Source organism: Neopsephotus bourkii, unplaced genomic scaffold (genome assembly GCF_033783945.1).
Source record: "Neopsephotus bourkii isolate Nb327-2 ecotype Australia unplaced genomic scaffold, CSIRO-AGI_Nbou_v1 NB_1016, whole genome shotgun sequence".
NCBI classification, from domain to species: Eukaryota; Metazoa; Chordata; class Aves; order Psittaciformes; family Psittacidae; genus Neopsephotus; species Neopsephotus bourkii.
The window spans coordinates 619,272-629,899 of record NW_026901505.1 but is presented as its reverse complement, the minus strand read 5'-3'; the positions used below and the strand labels follow the sequence as shown (position 1 = coordinate 629,899).

The window sequence follows — 10,628 nt, the reverse complement described above, 5'->3', positions numbered from 1 at the left end:
GAGGTGAGGAGGGTATCGGTGGGAGGGCCAGGTTGGCATGGTCTATAGCAGGGGCAGTGCTGGAGGTGGCAGATATACCCAGCTGCACCCATTCTGTGGCTCAGACCTGGGCTTGGCCACCTCCTTCCCCAGGAGTGAGGTACCTTACCACCACCATACCCCCAGTGCTCTCCTCAGCTTCCCTGTGCTCATCCCTATCCCAGTGACCGCCTCATCTTCCTCCTCACGCCCCCAAGCAGCACTGATGCTGGTCATGCTCAGAGGCAAGCACTGGCTTGGATCCAGCCCAATCTGTGTGTCCTGGCTGACCCCTTTTACCCCTAGAAAGCCTCCCACCAGAGGAAGGGGTGCAGGGATGGCACAGGGGGGGTTGCCAGGGTGCCCCGCATGGGCTGGGGAAAGGCAGGCACAAGTGTCCTGTGAAATGCTCCATTGCCCTTGGTTGGATGGGGCCAGCCTGGGGGCCTGCCCCGGCAGTGGGGCACTTGTGAGAGCAGCCCTGGGCTCTGTGCTACGTGGTGATGAGGGGCACCTCGCCGGCAGCGATGGGGAATGGGGAGCCGTCCCCTCCGTTGAGCACGCGGTACAGCAGCTCCTCCTTCTCGCGGTGTGCCTGCTCCCGTAGCTGGGCCTCCTTCTCCGGGGCTCCACGAGCAGCCAGGAGCTCCTCTGAGAGCTGCCTGTGGGGAAACAGCATCTGTGAATGGCACCGTGGGCTCTCCCGATGTCCCCAGTGCCGCCGGGGTGCACGGAACCAGCGCTCACCTCGCCATGAGCAAGTGATTCTGGGTGCGCACTTGCAGGTCCTCATTCTCCTGCTGCAGAGTCTTCACCTTCTCCTCCAGCAGAAGGTTCTTCTCTGCCTGGAAGTGGGCATGAGGATGAGGAGGGAGGCAGAAAGTGATGGCATTGCAGCCGCATCCCCTCCCTGCTCAAAGGGAGGAGCCAGGCTCCATGCACCTCCTCTTTAGCTGCACCTTCTGCATGGGATTCAGGTGGGAAGAGACGATGGAAAGAGCAAAACCCACTTGTGACCCCCCCTTCCTTTCAACCCACCACGGTCTCCAGGTTCAGCAGCTTCTTGTCCAGCCCATGGATGTGCTCATTCTTCATCTCGATGACAAAGTGCAGGCTCTCCAGCTCCTGCTCCCAGAAGGGGCTGGGGCTCCCGTGTTCCTACAGAACACAGGGCATGGGCAGCTGTAGGGTGGGCACTGGGGTATCTGCCATGGTTCATACATGTTTCACCCATCACTTGTGTTCAAGAGACCCCAACAGCCCACGCACATCCCAGGGATGGGGCTTTGCTCCCCACTTCAGCTGCCCTGTGCCCTCCCCAGCATCTCAGGGTCCATCCGAGAAGCTTTGGACCCCAGAGGCAGATCCCCTCCCTGCCACCCCTCTCTGCACCTCAATGTGCTTCTTGTAGTCTGTGCTCATGAGGGACTCCTCCACCCGCTTCATCCTGTCCTGGAAGGACTTCAGCTGGGACTTCAGTGCCTGGATCGTCTCCTAGGGCAGCCAGGGAAGAAGCAAGGTGGGAGACATCTGTGATTCGTTCCTAAGCAGAGCTGGGCTCTGGCATCCCATAGCCCCAGGGCTGGAGGAGACCGCATGGTCCCCAGGACCAAGCTGACCACTGAGGAGCTTGGGGCACCATGGCAGAGGAGCAGACGGTCCTCAAGCCCTCCACAAACACCCCCTCCCCAGGGATTTCCCCACAGGTACCTGTAGGGCTGCCTGGGACCTGTGGTGGGATTCTGCCAGCAGCAGCTTCTCCTCCTCGTGTGCTCTCTGGAGCTCTGCAGGGGGAACGTGAACCAAGTGTCCCTGGTGTGGGGACACCAGGGCAAGGAGCCCCAAGGAGCCATGGAGCTGGGGGGGAACACAGTATTGGGGTGAGCCCTGCTGCCCCAGCACGCACCTTGCAGGGTCTCCGTGTGCTCTCTCCTCAAGGCATCAAACTGCTCCTTCAGCTCCAGGTCTTTTCCCTTTTCCACCTGGGAAGCAGGGAGATGACAAACCCCACCTGTATGACCCGGTGTGAAGGATGCTGTGGCCCTCCCAGCCGCCTGTGCCTCATTGCTAGACCAGCACCATTCCAGGCCTCCTATCCCCTTCCTTCTCCCTAGAACAGGAGTTCTCAGCCCAACACATTCCTGGTCCATGACTGATGCCTGGAAATTCCTGGCTGGCCACATGCTCCCTGCCCAGCTGCCGTCCCCAGCAACACCCACATATTTGACTGACCTGGATGTCACCATCCTGGGTGATTCCCTTGGTGCCTTCCCATCTGGCATCATGCAGCCGCTCCTCCTCATCCTCCTCCTGACCTTGGAGGAGTCTTGTACTCTCTGCCCGCTCCTCCGGCAGCGCTGCCTTCTCCTTCCCATCCTCAGGCAAGAGGGTGGCATTGCCTGCAATGCAAATGTGGCTGGAATGGTGCTGGCTGCATCCTGCTAACTGGGCTGCTTGGATGCCCTGGCCTGGGTTCAGCCCCTGTCCTCTTCCCACTGGACAAATACCTGCCCCCCATCTCACTGGTGAAAACTAGCACTAATTGGGATGCTGCTGAAAGATTCAGGAGGACACAGCTCATTAGGGGACAACCGGGCTGCCTGAGAGGATGGGATGCCTCATCTCTGGGATGCCATCCTCTCTGGATACCATCATCTCTGGATGCCATCCTCTCTGGGATGCCTTATCTCTGGGATGCCATCCTCTCTGGATACCATCACCTCTGGATGCCATCATCTCTGGGATGCCATCGTATCTGCCCACTTGCACCAGTGCCACGTGGAGGCTGCAGCCGCCATCCCCATCCTCCCCAGTGCAGGCTGGCCACCCTGTGGTCCATCCTAATGCTTTATTAATACCACAATAGGAAAGCACATCAGGGGGAAGGAGACACACATCTTCTCACCGTGCTCTGTCGTCAGGGCCGTGAGCTCCTGGGATGCAGGTCCCCTCTGCTGCTGGGCTTTTAGCTGTCTCTAAGAGAGAGAAGGGGCTGGAGCAAGGGGGACAAAGCAGGGCACAAGACACCCTGCAGCAGGCACCTTGTGCTGGGCATGCTTAAGCCCTCCTAAAACACGGGTGCTCGAGCAGTAGAGGTCCCTCCCTGCCCTCTGACAGCCCCCAGAATCCATGGATGCCTGGCAGGCAGCCCCTAGCTGTTTCCCTTCATCCCGAATGCTTCCCAACCCGGCATAGAAAAAAAACCCCAAAGGATGCTCACAACCCCCCTGACATGGTGCTGGTGAGAAATAGGGTCCAGCAGCAAAACATTTGGTGGGGAAGAGCAGGCAGCACTCATCCTGGCTGTGGCTATGGTGCTTCCTTGCCGCCTTCCTCCTGCCCTGACCCTGCTGCCTTGGGATGCTCAGGGTCAGCCTGGTCCCTGGCATCCCAAACAAGCCGATGCTTTACACAGCCAGGCTTTGGCCCGGGAGTGAGCCGTGAAAACACCATAAACCAGAGGCACTGCGGGCCCTGCGCAGGGCTGGCAGCGGCACAGGCAATGACCTCAGGAGCACAGGAATGTGCTGCTCGGGCCCCCGAGCTCCCACACGCTCCCATTGCAGCCGGGGGCTGATAGAACCCAGGGCCGGGAGCTGCTCTGTGCGATGCCTTCCAGCCCTGCGCTGGGTTAAGTCCCTTGGAGGGGAGGAGGAGGAGAAGGAAAGAGACGTGGATGTATTTCTATGTGTTACTGGGAGATAGAAGCAAATCTCGCCTGCTCTTGCAGCTCGGCCCCCCCAGTGCAGGGTGGACCTTGCCCCTGATGCCCATCATTGCGTCATGCTTCTGGGTAGGGGTGCGGATGCATTGTGGACAAGGGAATGCACCTGCAGATATAGTGCTGCTCTCCAGCACCCAACAAAGCAGCCTCTAAGAACACCGGTCCCTAACAAAACCAGCCCTGCAGCCTTCAGGAGCTTGGATCAATACAGACCACATTGGGAGCCTGCTTTGGGAAAACCGCGGGGGAAAGCAAACAGGTCCCTGCCTCTGCTCCCCTGCAGCTCCCCTCCTGAAGCCGGGGGGAAGTGCAGTTGCCAGAGAGGCTCAAGAAGACTCCGAGCCTCTGGGAAGCTCAGCTTTATCTTCCCTTCTATGGCGTGAGAGCTGCGGTGTTGAACACAGCCCAGGCAGTGGGATAAGGAGGAACCAGATAGTCGGGATTCACAGAGCTTGTTCTCACTCCCGATGCAGCTTGCCCTGCAAACGTTGGTCACCCCAGGATGCTGCTGAGCTCCGGGGTCTCCATCCTCCTCCCTCACCCATCTCCTGGTAATGTGCATCCCCCTGCTATTTAATGTACCCCGTGTCCCATCCTGGGTTTTGGGGTCTGGAGAGTGTGGATGGGGCAGTTGTGGCTCTGCAAACCTGGGAGCATCACAGCAACCTCAAACACCTCAGGTTTTACTGCTAGAAAGCACGGGCTGTGCGAGGGGACTGTCCATGGGATGAACATGGAGACACCCTTCCTACCTCTAGGAGCTGCTGCAGTAGTGTCCTGAGCTAGTTTCACTCAATTCTCCTTTGGGATGAGAGCTCCAAAGCCAGGTGAAAAGCAAAATATGGCTGTAAACGGAAACCCAGCAGCACCTTCCACTGCCACCTCCAGAGCAGCACATGGCACCCACATCTCTGGTGTCACCTGTGCATTGTGGAGAGCTGGGAGCCAGTCCCAGTATCCACTATGAAAGCAGCAGGTTGGGAGTTGCTCCATCTGGAATGGCTTTGGCCCAGGGAAGAAGCAGTCTGGAACATCCCTCAGGTGCAGGGCATCGGCAGCACCGCTTATCCTGTAAAGTCTCATCATGGAAACCTCTGGCTTTGGGGAGGCTCATGCCAAGAAATACCTTCCAGCTATAAAAAAGAAGACCTACATTCTTAAAACTAAACATTTCTAATGGTGTGGAGCAGAGCTGTTTATGGATGGATGAACTGGGATTTCCAGCAGCACCTGAGGCATCCCAAAAGATGCCAGTGGTGGGGAGGTCCCGCACAGAGGCAGCTGCAGCCTCTGCTTCAGCTTTCAGCATGAGGTGGGGTTTTGCACTGTGTTTTTCTTCCTCCTTTCCTGTTTTACAAGTGTGTTAAGCAACGAAACCCTGCAACAACAAACGAAATCACACAGAGGCAGGAAATGAGCATTTAAATCCCAACTCTGCTCCTGGGCTTCAGGTTCTGCTTTGTGGCCCTGGAGAAGAGGGCCAGGATTTGGTCTGTGACCCTATAGAACCTCCCCAGGACCTGCAGCAGATGCTCAGTGCTGTCACAGCAACGCTGGCTCAGGTCTGTGGGCCCTGCCTTTGACTCTGCTGCTGGTTTTCTTCTATTGAGGTTGTGTTACGAGATAACCATCGCCTCTTGTACAGTCAGATCCGTGCCGCAGACTGTGTACGAAGCCTTCATGCCATGGGCAGCCCTGAGTTTTGCATCCTGACCTTTCCCTGGCTCCTGCTGCTACATATAGTTCCTATATCTCCAAAATGAATTCACCCCAGCACTGGAAGGCGGCCAAAGCTCAGCCCTGATCCTTTGGGAAGGAGTCTCAGCCTTTCTCACGCTGGGAGCGTGACTGAAGGGCAAGTGCTGGTGATGGGTGGCCAAGTGTGGATGGAGATGGAGGGGAGGGGACTTGCAGGGACAGTGCCTGCAGCTTGGGGCCGGGCTTTGTCCATGGCATCTTCTCCTGTGCCTCCTTATCGCCCTGCAGACCAGTGATGGGAAGGAGGATGCTGCCAAGCCACCTCCCCCAGGGCACACATCAGTGCCTGCTATGAAATCCACCACCAGATCCAGCTCAGCATGGGCTCCCCAAGGTCACCTCCAACCTGGGACCGGCCCCAAAGCCTCTGCAGCCCCCAGCCCCATGATGTCTTTTCCTATTATCCATGGTGCAAACTGGGCTGTGCATGGCAGGGGATTGGAAGTGGATGACCTTAAGGTCCTTTCCAACCCAAATCATTCTATGGTTCCATGCACACCCGGGTCTGCCTGGGTTTGATGGTTCCCCCATCCACAAACAACCCCATGGGACCACCTCTGCAAGTCCACCCATCAGCAGTGGGAGGATGAAAGTCTCCCACCTGCCTTTTGGTACCCAGGATGTGAGGACATGTGCGGGAGCAACTTGATGCCTGCCCTCACCCCTTGGTACCATAAAGGAGATTTTCAGTGCTGCTTTGGGGATTAACTTGTGACTTAGCCACAGCATCAGGGCTGTTTTATGGGGCACAAACTGCAGTGAGCAGCGCCTCAAGGCTCAGCACAGGAGCTGGGGAGCTGGCGAGGGCAGGAAGGGAGGTGTCTGCGGGCAAGTGACTGACTTCAATTTCCTCCTTTCAGTTCTCCGCACCTGCAGCCTCGGGGCTGCTGTTTTCTGCCTGCACCGTGCCCCTTCTCACAGTCACAAACCAGCCCACAAGTGTCTGATCCCATGACAGAGAGAACAGTGTTTGGGGTTTGTTTGTAACTTCTATGCTATGGAGAAGCAGCCAAGGCTGCAAGTGCTGTAAATAAAGGCACTTGCTGGCTGCGGGGCTGTGCAAGCTCCACTCCTGCTCCCCCACACATCCCAGCAGTGGGCTGTGCTTTAGACACATGGACCCGGGCAACCGAGCTCTTGCAGCTGCCTCTGCAAAGGGCTGTCCATGTAGGGGGGAACACCAGCACTATGGGGCCTTTCCAGCTTTCCTCCTGCCCCTGCCACCCTCCAGCCATCACTGACACCAGTTACACACAGCACAATCTCATGAACGCCTCCCAAGGCTTATGGCAAAGTGAGAACACATCAAAAAAGAGTAATAATAAGCAGTGGATAATTTCTAGACCTTAAATCACAAGAGGTCTTCAGTGCAGAGCAATGCACTGATATCTGCTGGGGACTCAGAATCCCCCTGAAGAAGTGTTGCCTTCAGCACAAAGGGGGACCTGGCATGAGAGGGGGAACAACTTTTGGGCAAGGGAGGATGCTGTGGGAGAGTGGCAGAGGATGGGGGAACCCATCCCTCTCCTATACGGGACCAGAATTTCCAACAGGCGCTGTCACCCCCGTTTAGCATGGGTGATGTGGGGGGTCCAGCCCAGAGGGGTGCAGCACAGGCGGCTGCAACTCCCACTGTACCCGATGGGATACCCACAGCCCGTTATAACCACGCCACCCCCCCACACCCCCCACCCCGCACACCTCCCACCCGCAGCAGTGCAAGCGGAGCTCCACGCACCCCCCATCCCCACGCGAACCCCAGCTCCACGCAAACCCCCCCGCCCCTCGCAAGCCCCGACCCCAGGCAAAGCCCACCCCAAGCCCAGCTCCGCAGCCGCTACCTGGCCACCGACGGGGCAGCAGCGCAGGGCGCTGCCGGTGCAGCCCATGGGGCTCAGCCGCGGGGCGCGGAGCGCAGCATCCCCGGAGAGCGGATTCCGCTGCCCGGCGGGACCGGACGGAACGGGACGGAACGGGACGGACGGGACGGGATGGGACGGAACGGGACGGGACGGGATGGGACGGGACGAGCCGCCCCAGCTGGCAGGCAGGGAAAAAAATACAGAATAAATAAATAATTAATAATAATAAAAAAGTCTCCGCAGCTGCTCGCAGGCAGCGCCGGGAGAGGGTGCTCTGCACCCCCGAGCCAAGGGCAGGGCCCCCGGAGGCAGCCCGCCCGCCCCCGGGGCTGGCCATGGGCATCCGGCAGGGTGCTCCGGCGGCTCTCCGAGCCCTCCAATCCTCGGGGTGCTTCGTTCCAAGGTGGAAGGATCCCCCGTCCTGCGGGTTGGTCTGTCCATGGGGTCCCCTGCACTGAGGATGCTCCATCCGGGGTAAGGGAAAGGGGGAGCAGGGCCTTGCGCTGGAGTTGGGGTTCAGCTGGAGCAGGGCAGCCTCATGGTACTTCCTTGGTGAACCCACACGAGCCACATGGGAGAGGGGCAAAGTCAGGATCCATCCTGGCTTTTGCCATCACCCAGTGAGGTTTAAGCTTGTCCTGGGGTGGTTGTGTAAAAGTGGTGGCTTTGGGGTGCTTTATTCTACAGGGGTAGCTGTGCTGGCTGGAGGGGGCTTTCACTGTGGTCCATACTGCTTGGGGGGCTGCATCCTGCCTAACCCCCTCTTGAGCATCCCAAACACCCCACATACTGCGCCTGGAGCCAGGGTGCTCTTTTCCAGGAGGAAACCTTGCACTTTGGAAATGGGTCCTGGAGAGGCAGGAAAACACACGGATTTGAAAGTGTCCTGTCTAGGGCTTAACAGGAGGAAAGGCAGGCTCCTCCGAATGTTTTGGTGCTGATGATATTCTTTAAATACCATGAAAGAACAGGCATTTCTAAATGAACACACATCCTGGCCTGAAATAAAGACCAGTGCCACCCAACACTGCTGCAACAGGAGTGTTTCACCCCGGTCACGAGGCTGTGCCCCTATGGAAACACTGCCAGTTTTGGTCAACAAGTTTCTATCCTAACATTTTCCACGTATCCCCTGGGATTAGTCCAAGCAGGCTGCGGGCCCAGGGGCTGCCAGCACTGCTGGTGCTTCCCTGCTGCTCCTCCTGCCCACACGGCAAGGGAGCGGAGGTGTGTGGCTGCCCCATCACGTGTGATGTGGAGGTGTTCTTTCTGCCCTGGTAACCCTGGGACTGGAGTGGGTAAGTTGTGAAACATCACTTGGGATGTCTCACCCTTAGGATAGGAGGGTGGGGAAGGTGAGGGGCAGGCCCCAAGCCTCCTGGGGACTGGTGGGACCAGTTGGCTTCATGCTCTTGGGTAGGTGCTGCTTAACCTGGGTGAAGTTTGGTGAGTCACAGCGGCTTCCTGGCATCGGCTCCCACCCCTCAGAAACCACCACAAGCGTCTCTGTTCTTATCTCTCCCAGCACTTCACACATGGGGCAAGTCTCCTTCCCTGCCTGAGAGTGCTTATTTGGGCTGAGTAGCCGGTTTGTGGGATAAAAAGCTCAACAAGGTGCTGGTCTCCACCTCTTCAGGGGTAATGAAAAATCCTGGTCCAGACTCGGGAGCTGAAGGCGTGCAGGGGCAGGCACAAAGCACATGCGTATTCCAGGCTGAATCTGCATCGCTGGGGCCATGGCTGCGAACAGAAGCAGCTGTGTGGGCAGCTGAGGAGGAGCCTGCCCAGCTGCCATCACATCCTGCTGGTGCACCAAGGCGCAGCAGCTTGCCACTTGTGAGCGTGGTCATTTCTGGTTCTAACTGTGGGGCACCGATGGGGTGCACTGGAATGCGCAAAGCAGGGCTCTGGGTAGGGTTTCTCTTGCTAATGGTGGAGAAAAACCAGAGGGTTTGGTCACATTAGGCTAAGGCAGGAAGCCAGCAAGGCAGAGATGGAGCTTGGGGATGTGCAGTGAGCACATCCTCATCCCTAAGTGCTCCATACCCCGTGCTGCTGCTGCAGGCTCTGTTTTGCTGTGCTCACCATGGCAGCTCCAACCCTACATTTATATAAATCACTAACTTTTGGAGAAGAGCCCGCACCAAATGATGTTACATGCTTCCTTCAGCCCACAGGAGCATCTATGTGGCTGCCTGCCTGAGGCCATGCCTGTGCTGCCCCCAAACTCCCTTATTTTAGCTTGATTTTAGCAATTCCTTGGTTTCTCCCATCTTTTCTATGCAGGCTGCATGGGATGTGTCCTTGCTGCTGAGATCTCCCACCTCAGCCCTGCTTCATCTTCTTCTGCCCCAATACACTGATAACTTGTACCAGGGCAGCACTTAAACAGCCAGAAACTTTTGTGTCCAGCTGCTTTGGAGCAGAGCAGGGGCTTTCCAGGGCATTGTAAGGATGGGATTCATGGCTGCAACAACTCATCCCCTTCTCCAGAGCCTGGGGATCTGCGGAGCACCTGGGGCTGAGGAGGCTTGCAGAGGGTTGGAGGTGATGGGACCATGACAGCGAGGGGATTTCTCCCCATTCAAAGACAAGGAAGCAGAAGCAGCTTGTGGCAGCCCCACCGGGGGCAGCTTTGTCTTGTTCTGAAGTTTGCCCTGATGACTCTTTTGGTGTTATCACCACCTCTCCCAAGGATGCTGGAGATATCTCAAGGGCTTTGTCTGGAGAAGGGAGCTTAGGAGCGTTTATCTCACGCCAAGCTGAATTGCCATAAATGGGATAACAGCTGGCCAAGCGTCCAGTTAATTTGTACCAATGGTCATTTAAAGTGTTTGCCAAAGCTTATGGATAAGAGAAGTATTCATGCAAGCTGTTAAAGCGTCTCCTTTCTCTCTCCAGTTCCAGCTGGTAAGGACTGGGTGGGATAGGGTGGGTACAAGGCAGTGCGGATGCCAGCACATGGGATATCCAACTGGGACCCTGCTTGGTCTCTGTGGTCCCATGAATGCAACGGGACCATTCATTTTAAATTTTGTTTCTTTTATTATTTAACCCAAACTGGGAAAAAAAAAGGGGGAGAAGATTTTGCTGGGAGGTTTTGGGGTGATGCAGAGCCAAGGCAGCGGAGAGAAGGTGGTCTGTGGTTGTATCCTTCACCCTGCTCATTGTTTGCAGTCTGTTTGCTTTTGTCAAATAGAACTCACAAAGTCATCAACTCATCTGTGCTTGCTGCTTCCCTTCAATGCAAATTGAAGATGTTGAGC

At 57.0% G+C, this 10,628-nt stretch overlaps 1 protein-coding gene across 1 annotated transcript; it reads right to left on the bottom strand.

The window, feature by feature from the left end:
* Positions 1-500: 500 nt before the first annotated feature.
* CCDC69 (coiled-coil domain containing 69) lies at positions 501-7,435 on the bottom strand. Its single transcript, XM_061360067.1, has 9 exons — positions 7,342-7,435; positions 2,924-2,993; positions 2,251-2,417; positions 1,925-2,000; positions 1,729-1,802; positions 1,411-1,512; positions 1,053-1,176; positions 766-859; positions 501-680 (listed from the first exon to the last, which is right to left on the bottom strand). Exons 1-9 carry the CDS (start codon positions 7,387-7,389, stop codon positions 512-514), a joined length of 924 nt encoding a protein of 307 aa, XP_061216051.1. The 5' UTR covers positions 7,390-7,435; the 3' UTR covers positions 501-511.
* Between the last annotated feature and the right edge of the window lie 3,193 nt (positions 7,436-10,628).

What these genes read in the sequence shown, in the direction of transcription:
- CCDC69 (XM_061360067.1), bottom strand. Translation starts at nt 7,389, where the DNA reads ATGGGCTGCACCGGCAGCGCCCTGCGCTGCTGCCCCGTCGGTGGCCAG. An exon ending in GGCCCTGACGACAGAGCACG is followed by an intron (nt 2,418 to 2,923) that starts GTGAGAAGATGT and finishes TTTGCATTGCAG; the next exon opens with GCAATGCCACCCTCTTGCCT. An exon ending in ACTACAAGAAGCACATTGAG is followed by an intron (nt 1,177 to 1,410) that starts GTGCAGAGAGGG and finishes TGTGTTCTGTAG; the next exon opens with GAACACGGGAGCCCCAGCCC.